The sequence below is a fragment of the Urocitellus parryii genome, chromosome 8 (assembly GCF_045843805.1).
Source record: "Urocitellus parryii isolate mUroPar1 chromosome 8, mUroPar1.hap1, whole genome shotgun sequence".
In the NCBI taxonomy this organism is placed as follows: domain Eukaryota; kingdom Metazoa; phylum Chordata; class Mammalia; order Rodentia; family Sciuridae; genus Urocitellus; species Urocitellus parryii.
In genome coordinates this window covers 152,814,912-152,838,843 of record NC_135538.1, presented here as the reverse complement: position 1 = coordinate 152,838,843, position 23,932 = coordinate 152,814,912, and the positions used below count along the sequence as shown (strand labels likewise).

Here is a 23,932-nt window from a genome sequence, read left to right as displayed (position 1 = left end):
CACCCGCCCAGCACCCACCCGTCTTTGCCTCATGCTTCTCCCACTCTGGCTGCCAGTGGAGGTGTGGGTCTCATCGGCAGTGATGACAGCAGAGCTACCCTTGGAGGAGGTGGTCCTGCGTCCACGTCACAGGGCCCCTGTTCACACACCAGGCTCCCCAGTGTGGTGGGGAGGGGGTGAGGAATCGGATCTCAGCCCCACATTCCAAGAGTTCCTTCCAGCAGACGACCACTCTGCGCCTCTTCAACTCACATTCCACGCCAACAGCGTGGCTCACGTGACCCCGGACCTGAGTCAGTGGATCCAGGACTCCACTCCATTCTACACCCTTCTGGTACATTCTTTTTTCCCCACAGTGAGAGCAGGAGGGCAGAACTAGCAAGTTACGTCCACTTTGAAGGCAATGGTCCCCAGGCTGGTGGATTCTCTGAGAACTGTGAATACTCTAGATTTTTAGAAACCAAGTTTCAAGTTCACCAGCACCAGCTAATCCTAACTAAAAAAGTAACCACAGAAGGTAAAATTCGGCTTGTAAAATCATTTTATTGGTATAAATATACATATGAATAAAATACTTTCAGCTTGTAATGCAAGTGAATATTTGTGAAATGTCTTATAAAAGAGTAGTATTCTGATTTCTTTTTACAGGTGTCAAAGTATTCTCTCTTAAAACCACACATTAAAACCTAAAATGCAGCAGAAATTAAAGGCCTTCCAAAACATGAATATTCATAAAACTTCATTCCAATCAAATATGTACATTGATCTGGGCACATGGAAGAATCCACATGGACCAAGCTCACTCCGTTCTCAGCTGTGCTTGTTGATGGCACTCGAAGGCCACCAACTGACCTTTAAATGTACAATTCCACTTCAGGAAGGAAGAAGTTCCCCATGGGAGAATGTAAAAACCATACCAAGATCTAATAAATATAATTTATACAAATTATTTATTAGTGTGCTCTGTTAATATAATTACAATGTGCAATGCTTACATCAAGAATAAACCGCTCTATCCAGTCATATGCAGATGTGACAGGCACGGTCGGCAGTGCCCTCAGTCTCGGGGTGGAGCACCTGTGCGTGTGTGTCCAGCTACGCCTTTGACCTCCAAAGACTCAATTTGTAGCTGCCTCAGAGAAGTTCAAGGAGGGCCCATGGAATAACTGCTGGCTTTTGCTGAAAGCTTGTGAATCAAGGTTTAGAATCCAGTGTGAAGGACGGGAAGACCAGAAGTGTGCTTTGAGACCAGGAATGGATCTGTTGTTATGCTCCGAAAGGAGGAGGAAGAAAGAAGAGAGCACCAAGAGTAGAGGAAGCGCCCTCCTCTCTGAGGGCCACACGCACCTGCACAGTGAGACTCTGCCCGGGGACCTTCACACAAAAATAAACTCTTTCTCGGCCTCCTCTCCCGAGTCACTTGACTTGCTGCCCCGGGGGCCGTCTTTACTGGAGGGCCGCTGCTGCTTCTGCTCCTGATACTCCTGGGCCTGCTGGCCCCAGCTTCTCCTTGAAACTGGAATTGAAAGGCAAGGAAGCAGAACAGTTAGTACATGCAGCAGTAGGGGCCTGGCCACAGGGGGGTGACGGCAGGGGCCTTGGGTGCACCTGCAGGGCAGTGGGCTGGGGCCAACTTTCTTACAGCAAAGTCCCCTTATGCTTAGAGACTCCGGGTGGATTCCAAACAGAGCAGCAGACCCAGAAGCACTCACGCCACAGAGACATGCAAGACCATGCCTATGACAGGGTGGCCCTCTCACAGATGTGGAGGAGAACCCAAGGTGACGACCCCAAGGTGAAGGAGAAGGGGAAGCCACAACCCACTGAGGCTGGGCACCAGGTGGCACCTCAGTCACAGCGGCAGCAGAGAGAGTGTGCAGGCCGGACAGGTGTCCACTGGGCACCTTCTGCAGGTGGTTTAGGGTTGGCTGAGCCGGCTCAAGGACAGGATATCAGGAAAGGCCTCAGGAATCTCTTTCAGACCTTTATGGGTCTCAGAAAACCTCAGCTTCACTCTCTAGGAAATGAACTCTTTTTATTCTCTCTGACATAATTCTGTGAAAACGCATCCAACACTGCCGATCAGCCAGCGCTCCAGGTGAGAGCGTCACCACCGTTGTGGACTATTCCAATCACAGGTAAGGCCAAGCCAGGGCTTCACAGTCAGCGATGGGAGCACCGTCAGGGGCGCTGAGTTCCTGCTGTGCCGGGAGCCCTCTGCTCACCGCTGCTGCTCCGTGACCCCGTAAGGTAGGTTTCTGTAGACCTCAGGACCAGGAAGTCCAAGTGCTTTCCAACTGATCATGGCTTCTTGTCAACTGTAGCCCAGGAAAGACTCTGCTGCTGTGCTCCCCATGGCTCTCAGGGGTTGACAGATGCTAGGCACCATGTCCCCTGTGCAGACATCGTGGAGCTGACCTACCAAACCTACACCCTTTGTGAAGCAAGCAGAAGGAAGAGCAGTCACCTCATTACTCAGAAGATCAAATGCTCCAGACAGGGACACAGCACTTCTACCAGGAAGAGACCCAGAACTCATGATGCTTCTGGTCACTCATTTTTGCTAAAACTTTCCTCTTGCCAGGAGCTCTCTATTTAAATATTTAACTCATTCAAGTGAGTTTCAGGAAGTGAAAACTCACTAAACCTAAGGGTCAAAATACAAACACACTAAGGCACTTGCCAACAGGATCGACAGGGCCAGGTTCTGGTCTCTGGATAATAATTGGAATAAAAATTCAAATTTTCAGTTAATGATATTAAATTGAAATTAAAATTAAAAAAATAAATTGAAATCATCCAAAATTCTGGAAAGAAAAAAAATCTTTTCAAATCTTAGTTAAAGTCTTTAATTTTGATTCCTTTTTGCCCCACAGCTTTTGACAAAAACCTCAGATGGGGAAGAATACAATGAACAAATATTATCATTGTTCTTCATTTTAAGCTTGTGCTGGGAGAAAAAAAATTAAATGTCCTTGTGTGATTGGTCTTTTGAAAGTTGTTGTTAAGCTACACTCACAAAAAGAAGATAACTATATGTCTGCAGATATTTTGTGCTTTGTCACAAAACCAATCTGACTCTCGTTCGGATCCTGCAGGTTCTCAGCCCCAGTGATGCCAAGACTGGGGAGCAGGGAAGTCGTGCACCCCACGGCCTGAGAGGCTTGGCAAGCCCTTCAACTTCAAAGCAGAGCACCACTTGTGAAACTTGCTAGAAATCGGTTTCACTGTATTTTAAACCAAAGTAAGTCATCGCCCTGTCAAATGGCTCAACCAACTTCCAACACTAGAGCCTCAAGGGAAGAAATAAATATGGTGATCTGCTTCAGAGCAAACTTTTTCTCTAATCCTTCTATTAAAACAATAAGCAAACTTTTCATCAATATTTTGGCTCCCCAGAAATCTGAGGTCCAATTCACGTTTGTGAGACGACTCAGGAGCAGGGAAACTCATGTAACCAACGATGCTTATTTCATAGATTAGAAACTGAACTAGGCCCCTGGGCCAGGCTCACTATGGCAACAGGCTGGGATTCAGAGAGGTGCAGCACAGGAGTGGCCCCGCAGAGTTCAGGTCACTGGCACTGTCCTGCAGGGCGGGGACAGCGGAACAGCAGGTGGAGTAGGAGGAAAGGTAAACGTCGCCCAGTTCACACTTGTGAGTGATGCAGAGCCAGTGCCAGTCACAAGGACAGAAGCGCACTTTCTCTAACACACTTACCAAGAGGAAAAAACAGCACATTATTTCAAGGAGGCTGCTCAAGCATTTACTGTGGGGGTGACATGGCGAAAATTCACTCAGGGCTGGTGGGCAGCTCAGGGGAAGGCACTGCCTTGCATACGCCAGGTTCTGGGTTCCACCCCAGCATCAGAGCGAGAAAAAAAATCCTCATTCTTCTTTGATTAAATTCAATCAATTGTGAATGCACGTGATAGTGAGCCCAAGACCAGGCTGGCACATCCTTAGCATTGCAGGTGGGCACCACTCATAGACAGAAAAACTGAAATGAGGTGGCCAAAGACCTAGTCACACAGCTAATGCACTGGGCTCCCGCCTCCAGCCTGATTCATGCAGAACCTTAAGGTGAGCCCCTGCGTAGGAGATGTTCCTGTCAAGTGTGTTTTCCAGCCCCTAGGGAGCATCTATGTGATTGCATATAATTAAGAAGCTAATTACAATTCTATGGAAGTCGGTTTGGTCAGGCTTCCATTAAAGGCAGGTCTAAGTAGAATAATGTCTGCTTGAAACTTAAAACTTCAGAATTTATTTTAAAAACATTTATAGAATTTACACTTTTTACTAATTCAGACAGACCTCCTCCTAGGCAGCTTGATTTTAGAGGTTAAAAAAAATCAGATTGCTTTGGAACACTCCTTCAATGCAAGCACTTGTGTGGTTAATGCCAGAGTGTTTCTGTACATGTGTTTGTATCTGTGTTAATTACTATTCCACGCACTATTAGTTGATAAAGGACACTCAAGTAAATGAACAGGTAATTTATTCAACGCGAACACCTGCGTGCATATTCACATCCTGTTTATGGGGCAATAACTGTGCGGAGAGGCTCAGAGATGAAGCCTGCCATTTTTGAAGATGATCCGGCTTTGCATATGTATATATGCAAATATATACATGCTGATTTTAAACCTCCTGAAATATGCACATAAACTGAGGACCAGAGATTCCTATGAAAATTCTGCTCCACCGTAAGCTCCACTAATATCCATATTTTCCAGAAGGAAAACATTCTGATGACCTTAAAATAATTCTCAGTAGTTGGCACTGATTTTTTATTCTCTCTAGCAAGAGCCAAAAATGCCAACCAACTGCTAAATCTCTCTTGAAGAATTCCTACAGGGGACATGAAACCTGGATCTGGGGATAAAATGTAGAAGAGAGAACTGGCTTATGGACTCTAGGCAGAGCTAAGGTTGGATCACAGAGGAAGCAAGTGGTAGTCAGAAGGAGTCCTGCAACCGGCTGCCGAGCCAGAAGGCTCCATTGCAACACGTAAAACCAGGCCCCGTGGCAGAGCCCACCCAACAGGCACGAGGCCCTGGGTTCCAGCACCACACACACAAAGCCAAACAAAAGCCACCGTTTTCTTCAAGAAAATAGAACATGTGATAATGAAGATATCATAGCTTATAATTACATGGCAGAGAAAAAATGATATGAAATTCAAAAGATGCAGTTACAAATATTTCCAGTAAAAGAGATAAAGCATTTTATCTGTCAAACCAATAGTAAAATAGCCACGTAATTAAAACTCAGCAGTCATGATAAAAATACGCAGCATGCTTTGAGAATAATTGTTTCACAAAAACATGATTTAGGAAATTAAGAAAGCTGTTTTAGTGTAAACAAAGATGTTCTTAAAAGACTTAAAGGAAATTAAACACCAAGGTTTCATTCATTGCTCTGATAAATGCTAGTTTTTAGCCAGGATCTATTCAGAAAGCAGACTGTATGTGAAGACAGTCAAGGCTACGTATGCACCAACACAACAAAATCAACGTATCAGACACAGAATGACTTCAGCTGAAGCTCCTGCAAGAATTACTTTTTGGTGTTTTTTCAAGAAATCAGGGCAGAAGAACTAACACAAGATGGTCCGATTTGATTCCATCACAATTTGATGCAGCCATCACGGGGGACCTGAAGCCAGTGGGGTCAGGGAAAGCCTGAGGCAGCAGCAGAACCCCCCTGCCCTCCTGGGACTGGGACTTCCTGGGTGGCCCTGTTGTCGCCTTCACTCGAGGCCTGGAGGATTTAGTGGGGTGGTCCCTCTGGGTGGAATGAGTGGTCCTTGAAGGAGGACCACCGCACAAAGGTGCTTCTTGGTAAGTGATAGAGTCAGCAGATACAACAGCTCCAAGGTGACCTTCAGGATCTAGAGACCCGACCTCGCGTGCCCTTATCGTAAGGGGCAATACAGAGACAGAGACTTGGACGATACGTGCTTGAAAGGAACCAGTGCTCTTCAGAAGACAAATGCCTTAGGTGTGACTCGTGTAGCTCCTGAGACTGAAGCAGGCAGAGACCTTCTTGGCAAGAGCAGAGATCCACTGTAGAAAGGAGAGTTCTTCTAACTGCGTCTACAAGCCGACCCATACTCAGGAAGCCCTCTGAGAGCACAGGCCAGGCCAAGCCGCCAGCATGGAGCCCCCGCTCTGCGAGTGAACACCACGAAACAACAGGAGGGTGAGGGCCAGTGCGACCTGGCCAGACAGGATGCCCGATGCTTGCGCGACCTGCTGTCTTGCTGGCGCTGTGGTGGGGTCCTTACCGCCACCGGCAGCTGCCCGGTGTGCGTCAGAACCGGGAGAGCACATGCTGAGAAGCAGGCTTCCAACCCTGTGGTGCTGACTCTTAAATCTGCATCAAGCAGAGTTCTCCAAGCGACAGTGCCCGCCCACTGCAGGCATCGGCACTCGAGGGGCTGTAAAGCACAGGTGCCACAGGAAGTCGACAGTGATGAAGGGCTCGTGTAGGAGCACGATTTACCTTTGCGCAAACACACTCATCCTGTCGTAAGGTCACTGCCACTACCTTATGTTCTGAAAGCTCTGCCGGGAGGGGGCAAAGGGCACGGAGCTGCTCTAGCTGCTGGCCACACACCTGCCCCCGGAGCAGGGACACAGCCTGTCAACCCTGACCCAGTGGACAGGAAGACCACGCCTCACTCCAGGCAGAGGTCCTTGGCGGCATCTCCCTGTTCAGAATGTCTCTGTGTTCTGTGTCAACATCTCCTCTACACAATACTTCGAGTCGTGTTTATAAAAGTTGTTAACCAGGGAGCCGAGCAGCAGTTCAGCCACAGTGGACGACTCCTCCCAGGGTCAGCGGTGTGTGCTCTAGAACCTTCCCGCTGGAGGGTGGGGCTAAGGCTGAACTGAGACTGGCCTCCCTTTTGTCTTCTCACCTGAATAGACGGGACACACTTTGCTACGGGGCCAAATGGAAGACGCAGGTCTTAGGAGCAAGTGCTGGAAAAGGGATCAACTGCTCCTGAGGGTTGGACTACCAGGTGTCTTTCTTTCATGGTGAATGAATCATAAAATGTCCCTGGAAAGGCAAGTGCGTGACCGGGGTCTGCACCCGGGCTTCCTATTGCTCTTTCCTTTAACAGTCAAGGGCTTGGCCAGCATCCTCCCAGGGGAAGACTAGTCCTCTCAGAGTGAGCCCCTGCCCACGCCCACTCGGAACTTCACAGGAAGGTAAAAAGGAAGAGCCCCCAATATAAAAATAAACCTGTTCGCTCACAAAAATCCGAATGGCCAAGTCCCCGGGGTAACTTGACCCTCTCATAAGGTTCTCTAGCTTTGGATTGCTGGGTCAGTACTTTATCGTCCCAAGTACAAGGACCATCCTGCTGCCATGAGAATAAAGAAAGGCCGAGAGCCCCGACCCCTCCCAAGCTGAGCCACCCGAGTGAAGCGTGTGCTTTTTAGTGCCAGTTCACCCCCTGGGTGCGTGGGGCAGCCATAGGCTCTCGCCAGGTGCTGCTCGGCCCAGGTCCAGCTGCACTCACGTCCTCTTCTTCGGGGGCCCAGTGCAGTGTTGAGGTCCTTTCCCTCTACCCAAGGCTTCCCGCTGTCATGACCTGAATGCACTCCTCCTCAGGAAAAGGGTTCCTTTACCCTTCAGTAGCAAGTACCCCAGTGTCGACACCACAATGAGAGTGAAATCACCCACCCGACTTAGGACTCGGAGCTCACAGCTGGTTCGGGCAGAGACCCCACCAACTGTGGCATTCAAAGCCAACGCGATGGAAATGGTCAACAAATGAGGTGAGCTCTGCGTCTGCCCGAGAGTCCTACAGAAAAGCCCCAGCATGACCACTGTGATGACACGATGGACCACGAGAATCATGCTCACTGTGGAATGATCCGGAAGAGTCACAGAAGTTACCTGTTTAGAAGTTGGCTGGGCAGGCTAGTCCACAGGGAGGCAGGGGACAAAGAAAGGAAGTACCAGTGTGAAGGAGGAGCAGGAAACGGGAGCCGGCACAGGCAGTGCCGAGGGCAGCAGCTCAGGTGTGCCCCCCACCTTGGCAGAGAGCTAGCACAGCTGGAGTGGCATCCCACCCGCACTCGCTGTGCTCCGACCTCGCATATTGGTTTAGTCTGGATCCCACGTGGAGAGCAACGATCTCGGCTCTGCAGCCCAACAAGCCACTGGGAAGAGGACATGAGCCACCCCACCGACTGCGAGAGGAGAGGAGGGGCCCCCGGACACCACCAGAACCACAGGCTCCGCAGCCTGCGTCCCTCCTGGCAGCCTGCCAAGCTGTCCATGTGCCCCTGCTACTAGACGGCTCCCAGCTTGTTCCCAGCCAAGGCTGGTGGGCGCTCCAGACTTTGTTTTGATGATCCACAGGCAATCAAAATGTTTGGTAGAAAACACCACACTCGGGCTGGGGTTGTGGCTCGGTGGTAGAGCACTTGCCTAGCACATGCGAGGCTCTGGGTTCGATTCTCAGCACCACGTAAAAATAAATAAAATAAAGGTGATATGTTCAACGACAACTAAAATATTTTTAAAAAATACCATCCTCCAAAAATGTCAACAGCGAGTTTTTACTCAACCTTCTGACTTTTGGGGGGTCAGGTAGGGGTTGGATCCTTCAGTGTCTCAATTGCTTTTAATAGGATGAACATTCCCAGTTATAGTACCTGTGCCTTCCCCACCCCCAGTGTCTCCCCCAAAAAACTCTCAGGTTTTGTCAAAGCTTCCTTAAAAACAGATACGCAGTCAGCAGTTACAGAAAGAGGGGCCATGAGGGCAGGAGTTGGGGGTGTGTGGCAGGAATGGGCTGCTGGGCACCTGCTGCCGGGCACCCGCACCAGCTCCTCCAGGTTCTTCCTCGTAGCGAGTCTCCCACGGGCTTCGGCTGTAATGGGACTAGGGGACGGCCCCTCGCCTGGCTTTAGTTTCTCTGTTTCACAAAAGTGGTGCTTCATAGCTTCAGTCAAAACCCTTTCTTCTTTTACTGACAGCCAATAGGTGAGAGACTTCTGCTCACCAAATAAATACGCAGATGAAGTGGGGAAGGGGGTCATTTTTGTAAGGGGACCAAAGACCCTAAGTCAGGACCCAGCAACACCTTCTGCCAACCTCAACCCGAGACAGGCTGAGGCAGGTACAGAGCCGGAGTGGGCACGGAACACGTGTGAAATAAAGAGCCGCTCCAGCCACATGGAGAACCTGCAGGTGGCTCAGGATGTGTCTGTAGGTGGTGGCGGTGCCGAGGGACAGCATTTAAATGACACCTTCCGTGGACAGAACAAAGCCATCTGTGCATTTGGAGGTTGAGGGAGGAAGGAGAGGTGTGGTGCAGGTGCCATGGAGACCCCAACCACACCATCCCCTGACAACTGACCCGGTGGGATCTGGGGAGCAATGAGGCACGGTGGCACTGAAGAGCAGCGGCTGCACACGACAGCTAGAGGCCGCTCTCCCTGGAATAACAGGGACTAGAAATCCACAGGTAGCACCATCAGGTTCCAGAATCGTACCTGCTGGGAACCATGGAGGAGCATCTCAGGGGACCCCTGCAGGACTGTGGCCTCTGGGCTGGGTGTCTCTGGGAAGCCTGGGTTCCTGAACGAAGGAGCTGCTCTGCTTCCAAAGACCTCACGCTGACTTGAACTCCAAGACACGGCCGGGTCCAGGATTAATTCCTCGAGCTGCCCTCCTTGAAAGTCCTTACCTTCCTGGGAAAACACGCGGGGGCTGGGCTGGGGGCTGTTCTGGCTGTCTCTGTCCTTGTCCATGGGCACTTTCTTCAGGGCAGGAGGAAGAAGGGCGACTTTAGGGGAACTGGGACCGGACGGAGAGTCTGGGGCATCCTCTGTGGAGACACGAACACAGGAATCAAGCCATTCCACACCCGGAACCACACACACACACACACACACACACACACACACACACTCACTCACCAGGTAAACCTTTAAATACAGATGACTCATAAGAACAGAAAAGCATCCTAGAATTTTTCTGGCCAAAAATCACTTTTGTACTTCTGCTTGCTGAACATGCACACGCAATAAAGAAACAATAACGAACCCTGGAAAAGGTCAGAATCTTCACAGATGTGGTTTTTTTCCTGCAGGTTTGACACTTTAATAGCTGATATTTGAAGGTGGACTGTGAGCCACACGTCCTTCTGCCTTAAACATAAAGCTGTCTGTTTTAAGATACGTGACTTTACACATTTCACAGTGCAGCAGCCACAGCACAGATGCACACACATGTGCAAGCACCTACAAGCACACACTGAGGTCCCTAGGGATAATCTGGAATCAAGGATTTTGACAACTGCGAAGGGTCTTGATCGCTGGACAAATGGAGAGTAAATGCTAAGCTAAAAAAAAAGGCCAGAGAGCGGGGACTAGAATGCCCATCTCAATCCCCAGCCAGCGCTGCTTTCGGGACTGACTGACCAGGCTCCTTTTGTGGCTGGGAGAGCAGTGCACACAAGTGCAGGACGACCCACAGCCGCTTCTCCACGGCCTCCACCTCTGACCCCAGTCCTCTTGTTTCACCATGGACACGGAGACCCTGACGCCCCCTCAGAACCGTGGGGAAAGGAGTGACACGGGGCAGGGGAAGTGCCCACCGGCTTCCCAAGCTCTATAAAAGCCTTAGCTTGTTAACACGCTTCTTGGCATACTAGTACTAGGGAAGCAACGACCATGTCCAGCATAAGCTGAAAATCAAAAGTTCTTGCAACAGAATATTAGGAATCCACTGAGCTTATATTCAGCATTTGCAAATGGGGAGCCAAAATACTCTGACCCAGGGCAGATTCCTCTTTATAAGGGCTGGTTCCTCACTAGAGGCACAGCAGCTGGTTAAAATGTCAGAATCAGACCTCCTTTTTGAGGTTTTGCTTTCCTTTCTTTTTTTCTTTCTTTTCTTTTTGTCTCTGGGGATTGGTCTCAGAGGTGCTTAACCACTGAGCCACGTCGCCAGCCTGTTTTTATTTTTGTTTTGAGACACTCGCTAAGTTGCTTAGGACCTCACTAAGCTGCTGAGGCTGGAAACAACATAAAATCTTTGGACCCCAGCCCCCTGAGTCACTGGGATTACGTGTGTGCACCACCACACCCTGAAAGATCTTGCTTTTTGTTAAAAAAAAAAAAATTAAACTGTTTGCTTTGCCTCCATTTTCCCCATTCCCTTTATAAGGATATTTTCTGTATTAAAAATTGCATTCCTCACTCACAAAGACTTCTTTGTGAAAAAGTTTGAGTACAATTTGTTAGTCCTAAGTGATTTGCGGCAGGGGTCAGTTCCTCGAGGGAGCCTGGTAGACCCTTTCTTTGTGGCTTTGTGCAGAATGTCCACCAGGGCTGCCGGGGGAACAAGGTGAGCATGAGAGGAAACGAGAAAGACCCCCGAGTGGGACAGTTTAGACACGTGGGACCCTGCTTCTCCCTCTCCACACGAGTCACCCACACATTGAAGAATGGATGACCAGGATGGGCTGCGCCTCTGGTGTCACAGTGTGCATGCCCACGAGGTGGCAGAAGGCTGTCTGCTGCTACGGGTGGTGGGGTCACCACATCTGGCTATTGGTCACCCTGTGTGGCTTGGCAAACTCACTATCTCATCTGTGAAAGGGGGTGGGATGTGGATATGGGGGGTGGGTCCACACAAGGTAGGTGGAACACAGCCTGGCCCAGCGTTACCTCTCAGTGCTGACCAGCCATGGTAATGACCTGACCATGGGTCTACTCCGTTTGCCTAACTGTGAGAGACATTAAGAGGTGAGTTGAGACGGCGTTCGCAATACCATCCTTTCAGCTTCGTATGTGTGAATTCTCACAGAATTGTAAGAGACCCGCGCAGACACTCTTGTCAGTGCACACAGCCTGGAGAGCTGTCGGGCCGCGGCGTGACCCCAGCCAAACCCTGTCCTTACCGGGCCGGGAGGCAGTTCTCGGTTTCTGTGGGATGCTGGGCCGTGCTCCCAGGGAGGGCTTGGGGGACTGCAGGAGGGGCTTGGGGCTGGTGGGGTTGCTGGACGAACTCCGAGACCTGGAGCCCACCTCCACCTTGGGCTCTGCTTTGGTGCTCCTTTCTGGTGTCCCCAGACCACAGCGATTTTCTGGGAGACCTGGGGGCAGTTTAGGCACTAAAATGAAGCAGCAGAAGAAGCCTGTGTTACAGATCAAAGCCGAAACACCTGCATCCTGGAGGCAGAAGTCAGCGGCAATCAATCACGGCCATTTCTCATCAGATGTTTCAGAACAAAACACACAGGTGAAAGACTAAGATTCTCCACAGGAAAGCGGTGGGCTCAAGGGCTTTCCTGACCAGCCCCGCCCGTCACAGAGGTGGCAAGGGAGACCTCGCAGTACGCAGCCAGGGGCAGCACGGAGCTCCATGCATCCGAGGCCTCTGGGTCTCTCAGACCTGGCGCCAACTGCAGGCGCCTTCCTTCCAGAAAACAGCCAGGCTGTGCCCACAGGGCTGGAGTGGAGGGGGCCGCGCTGACGCCACGGCAGGTCCAGAGCGCCACCCCGCCTTGGCCTCCATTCACACCACTGCCATCACTTAACAACTGGCCAGGCCAAGCCAGCTGAGGGTGACTGACAGACCCGCTCTCGCGGCATGAGGACACAACAGCAGGGACAGAATTCCAGCATGCAATTCACAACCCCTCGCCAGCCTCCGTCTCCAGAATCTTGCCCTCCACTGACCTAAGGGGTCAGAGGAACAAAGGGCACAGGCTGTGTACGTGGCAAGCCACTGGACCACCACCTCCTCTCAAGTGGACACAGCCTTCCCATGCCACAGGCAGCTTGTATTTAAAGACATGTGCTGTCCCCATGCTCCCAGTCCCTTTCATGAAAATGCCCACAATAGAATTCTCAGTGAACAGTGTGTTTGGAATTTCTGCCCTGAGAAACGAGAAGAGGCGAGTGTCAGGCACCAGGCTGTAGGAAGTGTCACCCAGCTCAGTGGCAAGTGGCCTGTCACCTGCAGACAGCCGGCGCTGACAGGCAAGGCACCGGTGCTTCAGGGGGAGCTGGGAGCACCCAGCACAGGCAGCCACGCTTCGCCCCCTCCTCTTCTGTCAGTCACAGGGGAAGCAGAGGTCAGGGACTTTCCTAGGAGTGATGGCAGTGGCCTTGCTTACCTGCCCCTCCTCCGTCCAACCGCTCTGTGCTGCTCAGGGCCGGGCTGCCGGGGGAGTCCTGGGAGATGGCCTCGTTGCCAAGCTTCTACAAAATGCAAGCACCACCCCCACACAGTGCATGTTTATTTGATGTGTAAATAAAAAAAGCAGATGATAAATGACAACACAAGATAGCTAGGGACTCTGCCACGGTTACAGTGCTCGCCTGACCTTGCGTCCTGAGGTCCTCTCGCTGGGAAGCTGGGAGAAGCACCTCTGCCCAGTGCTTGCTGTCCCTGCTCTGCGTCCACGTGTGGGAGTTCCCAGGAGGCTCCCACAGGACAGAGTGCAGGGGCCGGGAGGTGGCTGAGTGGGTGACACTTCCTACAGTCCCTGGAACACCTGTGCCACCTCACAGCCCTGATGCTCTGTGCGAGGAACACTTACATTCTAGAAATTTCCAGGACTCTACAGCTTTGGATTCCAAAAAATCTAGTTTTAAAATCAGCAGAAACCTATGACAACATAGGTGTCCAGGGGCCTAAAATGGGCAAAGTCCTCCTTGTCACGAGGCAGAACCCCAGGTGTGGATCTCATCAGGAGGAAAATACAGGTGGACAGGCCTCAATTCTTTTCTGTCTTTGTTTCTTTGAGTTTTCAGTGCTGGGATGGAACCCAGGGCCTCCACATGCTAGACGAGAATCCCACCATGGACTAATGTCCCGGACCCTAACTTTTAGAAGACCTGCAGCGGGAGGAGACTGTGAGGCCAAGGAGGGGGCAGGATCACGGCCACCGTCTTAGGGCTGGAGCTAACCCTAATGGAGCGGAATCAGCTTCTGCCCTTGCAGAGCAGAAGTCTGCAGTGGTGTGAGGGGCGTACACACGAAGACATACGAAAAGAACGAGTCCGACGTCTGCTCTCCCCAGCCAGGAATCCTACGGCTGCCTCTCACCTAACAGACCAACCGCGGAGGCAGGGTGCCCTGCCCACCCCTGCTCACTCGTCCTCTGCACAGACCTGGGAATCCCGTCTGCGGTCCTTTCCTGGCTTGACACTGGACTTGGTGACGCAGACCGTATGAAATACACTGAGGTCTGACTCTCACTGTGCCTGCTAGTCTGTCCCCACACACGCCCGGGGCTTTGGCTCTGGGGAGGAAGAGCCGAGGATTCGAGGCATCTCTCAGCAAGACCACGGAGGAGAAACCGGCAGCCCCGGGGGCCTGCTACTTGGCATCCCCATGGAAGGGTGACCCGAGGGACAGAAAGCCCCAGCCACCCTTTGTGCCCCGCTTGAGCACCTGCAAGGCCTGGCCAGACATTAACCATGAAATCCCAACAGGGACCTGTCCTTCTGGGCTTTTGCAAGGGAGTGCGGACCTCCTTATGTTGTGTCCCCTGGGAACCTCTCTGGTCTGCATCTCAAGAACAATTCTGAGAGTAGCTTCATTGTCTTCCCTCACAGGTTTCCTGCCGTAGCTGTGAACCCCAAGACTGACTGCAAGATAAGGATCAAATGGGGTCCTGCCAGTCATCACGGCTCTTTCTTTAAACACGTGTTAAAGGTCAACAGTGTGCAGAGGAGGCTGAGGACTCTGTTTGACCACAGAGGCGCCCACCACCTTCAGAAAACATCAGAGTGGAATTTTAGGGAAAAATATTCTAAGATAACTTTTGAAAAATTTTATTATTTTGATGGAATACCCCCTAAATATTAAGGATTTCAATGATGATGGTTGTTTAAAGTGACACCAGATGGCGCTCAGGGAACACTGGTATAAGGCTCAATTGGACACAATCAGCACTCGTCACTTTGAGTCAATTTATGTATCAATCCAAAGCATGTGGGGGAGAAAAAAAAAAAAACCTCTGGAATTTCTCATCTTTGTACCAGGATGTAGCTGTTCATCATTGGAAATGATAAACAGCTCATGGTGGAAACAGTCTATTTGTTGTTACAAAGACATTGATAAAAAATGGATTAAAATTTAAACGTCTGGGCACCTGGCTCCCTAACGACGTGGCTGGGGCATTTCTCTGGAATTCTGAGCCGTGGCAGCCACACCAAGCCTCACTTGTGAATTAGCAGAGTGCAGCTGTGCAGTCTCCCCGCCCCCAAAGCTGATGAGCCAGCTGGAGGGACCTGAAGTAGGGACTACAGATCAGGTGCTGGGGCGAGGGGCTGCAAACCCCAGGAGACGCAGGGTTTAGTGGAAAACAGTTGTCTAGGAGTGGTTCCAAAAGGCCCATACCTGGTCGGTACTTTCCCACTCTGTTTCTGCAGATTGAGGCTTCAGTGGTGGGAGCTGTTTTCTTCTAATACTTTGATATTAATTCTCCTTTCTTTGGTGAGCTCAGTTTTGTAAAAATAAAAGAGCTCAAGACAATGTCCAGAAACTAACCCGGAGCTGAGTATGGGCAGTTTCTCAACGATCACAACAAAGATGAAGTCCTTTAAGTGCCAGCAGAAGAAACAGAGGTAAAAAGAAAACACTCCCCGACGTTTACAAGGAGGCCGAAGGAACAAGTGATGCTCTCAGCCGCACTCAGCCGTTTCTGACCATGAAGTCCTCCTTCACGGCAGTGGACACTAGCTGTCCATGGCAGTGGGCACCACCTGTCCACGGCTGGGCAAACATTCCGTTAGCTTAACAAGATTCCCTGACTTTTTCCTTTGCCATTTGAATCTGGAGCAGGCAAAGTCTCTGAGTTTGGAAGGGGAGACCGCTGCCCTCACTGACCCCATCTGGCTTCAGGACTCTCGTTAGCCTCCTCCCTCTGCCCTCAGGCCTCCGTGTGCAGCTGTCTCTTGTGGGACGGAGGATCTCCCGTGCTGCTACACACGTGAGCACAGGACCAGCCTGCGTGCGGGGGCCGGGCTCCTGCCTAAACCCCACACCCTGCTCCAAAGGCCTCTGTGGCTCCTGGGGAGAGCAGCCTGGGGCCCAGGGCACGCCGCCCTCCTGTAGGGCTGAGGCTCTGTGGGACACATCTTTCAATTCTGAAGTTTATTTGAATGACAGACTATTTTCCTGAGCCTCCCTCACCCGTCCGCAGAAGGACAAGCCTGGTGTGCGGGCTGCCTCACCTTCTGTGCGCACGCGGCCCTCTTCTCCTGCTTGGCCTTCATCTCGGCCATCAGGCCGCTGCCCATCACCTGCACGCCGTACCGCCGCCCTCCCTGGGGGCTGCTCCTGCTGTCGCTGCGCTCCAGCCGCCCCTCCGGCCGCCCCTCCTCCCCGGGACTCTCCTCGAGGGCGTCGGGCGTCTTGGCGTCCTCCGGGCGCTCGGCATTGCCACTGGGCTCGGCCGCCTTGGTCTCCTTCCTGGGCGTGTCCAGGGCTGGGCTTCTGACTGCCCCTTTCGGTGAGGACGGCTCTTCTGTCATCAGAATTGTGGGTGGCCGCTCGGACTTGGACCGGGATTTGATGAGATTGAGAAAGCCGCTTCTCCGGGAATCTCGCTTCTTCTTCTCGTCCCCTCCTTCCGCGAGCTCGTGGGACTCGGAGCCTCTCGCGGATGACCTCCTGCATTTCAAACCAAGACAAAGCTGTTGGCTCGACTGGGGGAAGCTCCACAGGGCTCAGTCCGCAGACCGCCATCATCCTAGGCACTTGGGAAAGGGAAGGCATGTGGAAGGCCGTCGTCATACCCACCCGGGGGAAACTGAGGCACAGACAGATCGAGAGTGTGAGCCTGAAGCCCAGTGGCAGGCCTGGGAGGGCAGGCAGGCTCCCCATTTCCAGGGGCCCATCAAGGGCCTCCCTGCCTGAGTGACCGTCCAGCAGAGTGACGTGACTCAAGACAGTGGGCAGCTGCCTAGCCCTACCTGAGGGGCCCTGGAGAGGGCCCGAGTGTCCTGGGACCCAACAACGCCCCGTCAGACAGCACGTGAACGCCCACCCCATGCTCAATCCAAGCCAAGACTGGAATCTTTGCTTAAGTGCAAAATCCACAGAAAGAAGCATCAAGATTAAAAGGCAGAGAAGGGGCTTTGGAGAGGTTTTCAGAAAGGAAGGCTGGGAACTGAGCTCTCAGGAAGCGAGCCTTGGACAACTGCCTTCCGTCTGGAGCTTGAGGGTGGAATACCCACTCAGCTTCCCTGAGTCTCCTCTAACATCACAGCAGAGGACTGAAAGTATAGAGAAGGCACAGCCCGCACCAGGGGAAAGGCAAACCACCAAACCCAGGGCCCCAACAGTCTTGAGTGCACACTAACCTCACGGGTCTGGGAAGGCCGACCCCGAAGTGGAGGCCCAGAAGAGCATGATCTGCCGGCTCCGGAAGGAGGAGCCAGGGGCCTCCAGAAGAGGAGAGGAAGAGGGAGCACAGAGGGCAGCCTGCCCACAGCCATCCAAGCCCCCAGCTCCTCTCCCAGCCCCGGAGCAACGTGCCGCTCCCACCCAGCTTGCTGGAGTGCAGGAGCCCACCACGGGCCGCTCAGCTCCCTCCTGCCTCCTGCCGCCACGGGCTGCCATCAAACAGCCCGCTCACAGGCTCCCAGCAACCATGTTTCTGCCCCACTCCTCCATCAAGATACAAGGACGCCCTCCAAACAGAACAGCAACAAGAAGGCAGGCAGCAGAGGTGAGAATGCAAGGGTGGAAGACGCACCTGAGGGGTGTCTGAGAGCATGCGGAGGGGTAAAGAAAATGCACCCGGACAGAACACGCAGTGTCCACGGTTTAACAGAGGAAATGCCCAGGCCAATGACGGAAGTCTAAGAGAAAGCACACGGAGAAAAAGGAAGAGAGGAGACCACACAAAAGCAACTCCAGAACAAGTCCAGAACCAACAGACATGGATTTCCAGGTAGAAACAGTGACGAAACAGGAAACTGGCCCCACAGACCACTCCAGAGCACATCCTCCAACAATTTCACCCCCTGAGAATGCAGACGAGATCCCAAGTGGTTCTGGAGCAGGGGAAACAGAACCGAGAAGAGGATCAGGCTCAACTGACACTGGACTCTTATCAGCAGCCCCCAAGACAGAGCCAATGGACAGTTCTCCATCTCTAAGGTAAAATGGATTCCAACCCATAATTCTAAACCGTTAACTCAAAACGGGACGTAGGTAGGTGGTTACGGAGACTCATCTCCCATGCTCCCTTTCTTAGAAAGCCCCTGGAGGATGTGCTCCACCAAAACAAGGGAATGAACTACGCCTGCAGCAGACAGGTAGAGGAAGACACGGGGTGAGGGGAGGGGCCCTGGCACAGGGGGACGGTGAGCAGTCCCAGGGACACAGCAGGGAGCTGGCCAGAGGCTGCCCGGGGGCCAGGCAGGTGCGGGTGAGAGGTGCTCCAGGAGGAGGCTGAGCACACGTGAGTAAGTCCAGACGGGGTTGGTGCCTTCACTGGGGACAGAGGGCAAGTCCGGGACAGGAACACAGAACACTAAGCACAGGGAAGAGGGACACTCATCAGCCCGAGGGAAAATGAAAAAGTCGTGGAAGAAAAGAAACCAGTCCTCATGCGCTCCCTGATCCAGGTGTGGATGTTACCCGGCTAGAGGGAGGCGGACACTGAATACTGCCTGCCTGGCCATGCTGGCGGGGGTAGAGAGCATGTGGGGTGAGAACAGCCGGCCCAGCGTGACGGCGTGAGACTGCACCGTCACCACCGGGGCCAGAAGCGAGCAGTTGATTACTACCCCAACCTGGAAACGCTTATCATGAAGGACGGTGGAGCAAGACAAGCGGCCACAGGAGCAGACACGGGAAGATGAGGGGGAAAGACACAAGCAGCCTTTAAAGCCGGGTAGGAGCATGCTTCACTCTGATTCCCAAACTCTGTTCACACTACCCAAAACTTGTACCTAGGCGCTGCCCTTTAATATCAAACAACCTATTTTTTATAACAAAATGAAATGAAAATGATCACCAGTTTTACTAGGTTCCACCACTATGTGATGGAGACTGAGGCGTCTAGTTCTATTTGTGCACGGGACAAGACCAGAATTCTCCTGAGCAGTGTCTGCAGGAGACTGTTTTGTGCCTTCTCAATTTCCCCACCTTTCATTCCGAAGAAGTTAGGAAGAAAGAAGCGTTACCCAGGGGAGGGCCACACCAGGGCTCAGGAGCCTCCTCTCTAACTAAATGTGGATCTGAAGAAGTTAGGAAGACAGAAGCGTTCCCAGGGGAGGACCACACCAGGGCCCAGGAGCCTCCTCTCTAACTAAATGTGGATCTGAAGTTTAAGAAGGAGGAGCCCACGCGGCGTCTGTAGGTGTGACGGAGACGGTCGGGGGGTCTCGAGGAACTCGCGGGCAGTGACTGCAGGCAGACTACTGCCTTAGAGTGAAAACCAAGACCCAGGGCTGCTCCTGAAGAACAGAACCCTGTTTGGAAAAACAGACTTGAAAGCCACCTACAAGGGACTTTCCATTCGCTCAGCCAATGCTAGAATTCCTTGAATCTTTTATGTGGAAAATGTGTGCATCGATTCCCTGTGCTGTGGAAGAATTAAAACCTAAACAGACTCTCAAGGAATCAAGTGCACTCTAACAGATGTGCACAAAGGGTTAAAAAGGTGTATTAGGTCAGCGGAGAGACAGTCACTACGGGGGGAGGAGCAGTCATGGGAAAGTGCCCAAGGATAACAGCACTGAACGTGGCTCTTGGAGATGGGACAGAATTTACCAGGGGTAGTTGCAAAGCTTCAAGGTCTGTCTCAGAAAGGACAGATAATCGGGTCCTACTGCTTACGACACTCAGTAGGAGACTTCTAGGGATAAACAATTTAACTTGTTTCCACCTGACCATCCCACAGAGGCAAGATTCTACAGAATGGACGAGTTCCTTCCCCATCCCCAGCCTGCCCCCAGCTTATCAGTATGTTCAAACTCTTCCCCAAATTTGATCTCTCCAGGTGAAGAACACTCTGCACACAAAAATCAACATTAAGAGCATATTTTGGAATGGATCTGCATTTTAGTTGTAGATTAAATAATTTGTTGCCAATTGTGCTTAAAGGCTCTAGTGTTTCAATTTATGCTAAGAAAACTCCATCTTATTAATAGGAAAGGCGGAGAAACTGTTTAGAGGCCAACTCTGATTGGGCTGGGTGGCTCCAGGTGGCCTAGGGTCTTAGGGAAACAGTTGCCAGGCCTCACCTCCAGAGTTTTCGGCTCACAGCGCGCAGGCCAGAGAATCTGCTGCTGGCTAGGAGATCGTATTCTGAAAACCTCACAGAATAGTAGATCCATACATAAAAAGAGACTTAATATCCTAAGCTTGATTGTAATTGTTAGTAATGTAAGTGTGAATTAAGTAATATGGTTAGTGAAATGACTCCGAACTCACTTGGAATCCATTTTGGTCACTTTCTTGGTGAAAAATTCATCTACACCTTCATCCACTCTCCCCATAAGACCGTTCTGTTCTCCATCTTGGGAGACTATGTTGGCAGCACAGACCTGCAAAATAAACACGGGATGCGGTTCACACCCAACGCCAGTCAGCACACGGGCACCGCCGGCTGCCAGGTACCAGGTGAGGGCCAACAGGGACCAGACACAATCCCCTGGCCTGGAAGCCAGGTCCACAGCACAGACAGGAAGAAACAGGCCCGGGGACATGCCTGGAAGCTTGGTGGTGACGTCATGCAGCAAAGTGAGTAGAGCTTTTTCACTCGGTAACAGAGAGAATGAAATTCAGAGTAACTTTCATTTTGGTCACAAAAGATAAAGTAGCACCAAACTTGCTCATATTTTTACTTTTCCTTAGAGAAAGCAGCAGAACAGCCGCGGCGGCGGCCCCTGCAGGATGAGGAGCTCGAGGGGCACCTGGGCTTTGCAGGCCATCACTTCACCCTCCCGACTGGCCTGGGGCCCAAAAGGAAAGAGCTTCATCCTGGTTGTGGTGAGACACAGATGGGACAGGGAGGGAGCACCAGGCTGCCTGGCTGATGGCCGATTTGCCCCGGGCCTGTGGCCTGACATGGGGATTCCTTCCAGCCGCCCCTCCAGTGACTCTCCATAAAAACTCTAGGTTTTTCTGGCATACATAATTCCCCCCCTCAGCCCTTTCCTTCCTGGCTTTGCAACAGTCACAGCTGGCACGAGGGCTCCCTGGGGACGTGGAGAACATGAAGGGGAGCAGGGATGGAGGCGCAGAGCTGAGCAGCCACCTGCTTCCCTGCAGGCCGGGCGGGGCCAGGCGTGAGGCTGGGCCGCACCTCACCCCAGACAACTCTGCCAGCAAAGGACGAAGGACGGGAGCAGCGGGTGGGAGTGCAGGTGGCTGGGGAGTGTCAGCAGCCCCAGAGGAAGCCTAGGAGCCTCCGCCCAGGAGACGGGCAGCAGGGAACCTGGAGCCTGGAAGGGCTGGAGTCTGAAGAGGAGTCCAAGGCCACGCGTGGTGCCTGCTTTAGCTCATTTTCTAGCAAAAGGAAAGTATTTGACTCGGGTCTTTACTGTCAGGGAGAAGCAGCATCAGACTGAAGAGAGCAGCGTGGCTGTGGGAAGAGAGAGCAGAGCCTCTGGGGCAGCCCGGCCGTGCTCCGGGGCTGAGGGCGTTTGCCACTGAAACTGGAATTGCTGATGCTGGTGTCTAAGAAGTCAGGAAGGTGGGCTTCCCATTGTCAGAGAGTGATCGTGAGCGCTGGAAGAGCAGCTGGCCATTATGAGGACCAGCCACGCACACCCCTCTGCTCCCCTCTGCCAGGACATTAAGGAGAATTCACCAGGGGAACCTGGAGGCACTGCCCCTGGATCTGGACAAGGAGGTACAAAAACTACGTCTTCACGGGCCGGGCGCAGAGACGTGGGCAGGAGGGGAGTCCAGACAATTAGGGGCATTGATGACTCTGCCAACAGATAAAACCACGCTAATTAGCAATGATCACTGAATCGTCTATGCAGACATTAGGTGGCGAGAAATATGGAAATCAATGAGCAGAGGAACAAATCAAGAAACAAAAGCCCCGAGGAAATCAAATGAAGATGATGGAAGACAAAAATTAATGAACTCGAGAGGATAAACTAAAAGTTGACTCTTTGAAAAAAACTAATAAAAAAATCACAAAATTGTTTAAGATTTACTAGAAATGAAAAACATAGCTATTGATACCAAAGAGATTAGAACTCGTCAGAGAATTTTATAAACAACTGAACGAGCCATTAGGCCAAATGGACGATATTGAAGTACATCAGAATGATCTCAGGAAGCATTGGGCAACCTGAGTGGATCTGTGACAAATCAAATCCCAGTAAACTCTCTCCACACAGACCCCACAGGCTTGCCGCACAGGGACGGACTTCCGCCCAGATGGCTCCCCAGAAGGGGAACGATTTCCGTTACACACAGGCCATACCAGAGACCAGGAGAGGAGACTGAGCTTCCTAAGAAGTTTCATGAACACAGCATAACTCTGAAACAGCCCAGACAAGAAAAGGGAAGAAAACTTATAGGATTCTCTCATTCTCACACAGATGCAAAAATCCTATTTAGATATTGGCAAACAAAGCCCGGCAGTCCATTAAAACAGAAAAACCTCATGACCCACATGGAAATCGATGAGCTGAGGAAGCAAGTCCAGAATGAAGAACCCGAGGAAATAAAATGAAGGCCATGCCTCTATCCACGTACCCCCTCTCGCTGACTTAGTCACGAGGAGTATACATGTGATCAACTGAACATCCATTTACTAGATCCTCTTGCAACTGGGGGTGGACACAGCTCATTTCATTTAAGAGAAATGCCACCAGAAGCCTATAGGGCTTCTGAGTTAGTTCAGAAAAGGTGGATGTAGCCTGTGGTTGAATGAATAGAAGCACAGTCTTCGGAGGAGGAGGCTCAGGAGGATGGCCAGTCCTACAAAGCACCCTGTTTTGCACTGGGTGCCACAGTGCAGTCTATTACAACAGAGCAGAACGACCTGCAAATAGAGCTCAGAAAGAATCAATGAGGAGCATGAAAAGAGATGAGGAAATTTTAGACTGAAGAAGGAAAGACCTCAAGCAGTGACCCACAAATATTCCTAAGTCTGCTAAGCATAAGAGTCTGAAGTAACATGTGCTACTACAGGAGACTGACATGAAACGGCAGAGTTAAAACTACAGGGAAAGATTTCCAACAACACAAAAATATTCTGCCAACAGTTAGAGCTTCTAGAAAACAGCAGCTTCAGAGGTCACTGCAAGAGGAATGGCCAGCTGAGGGTTGTCGAGGGGGTTTTAGGGACTGCAGCAGGGGCCTCCTCACACTGCAGCTCTGAACACTCAGGGGCAGGTACTGCTGGGGCTTATGGGCTTCAACCAGGGCTGGAGCGCGCCTTCCCTGGGCTGGGGCGCAGCACTGTGCCTAGAGCCTGTGGCCGCTGGGCAGCAGGCTCCTCCACCCCCGCCCCCTGGGTGTGAGGCGGCAGGGGGCACAGGCTGTGGCAGGGGACACAGGCCAGGCAGCTCTGAGAGCCAAGGGTGGGAGCACGAGGTGGCCCTGGGAGCGTCTGCACTGGGCGTCGATGGACTGACTTCATTCCATTTATTTCTTATGACAACTGAATGACGTGCTCACCGCTGGTATTTCAGGACCAAGTTGGTCCAGGTTCAATGGGTCACCACTGCTGTGCCACTGCAGTGGGGGACTGCACTCTGGGCCGGCCGCCTACAGTGGACCCTCCCTCTAAGCGTCCCTATGTACACTTGATTTAAGTGGAAAAAACTGGCCAGTTGTTTTATTTTTTGTAATTAAAAAAAAACTAGTCTTTGCCTTTGGAGGGTCAGAGGAGGATGAAAACCGCCGTGCCAGAGGCGCCTCGCTGTGCCTGAAGGAAGGGGACGTCCTGACCCCG

General features: G+C 51.8%; 1 protein-coding gene across 1 annotated transcript in view; it reads right to left on the bottom strand.

The window, feature by feature from the left end:
* Window positions 1-659: 659 nt before the first annotated feature.
* The window catches only part of Carmil1 (capping protein regulator and myosin 1 linker 1), a 245,573-nt gene continuing 222,300 nt past the window's right edge, over window positions 660-23,932 (bottom strand). Inside the window, exons 32-37 of the mRNA XM_026407693.2 lie at window positions 20,443-20,555; window positions 16,227-16,665; window positions 13,157-13,241; window positions 11,936-12,148; window positions 9,716-9,856; window positions 660-1,516 (exon numbers count right to left, since the gene is read on the bottom strand). Of these exons, the coding sequence (XP_026263478.2) occupies window positions 1,377-1,516; window positions 9,716-9,856; window positions 11,936-12,148; window positions 13,157-13,241; window positions 16,227-16,665; window positions 20,443-20,555 (1,131 nt within the window). The 3' untranslated portion in view covers window positions 660-1,376. The remainder of the gene's footprint in view (window positions 1,517-9,715; window positions 9,857-11,935; window positions 12,149-13,156; window positions 13,242-16,226; window positions 16,666-20,442; window positions 20,556-23,932) is intronic.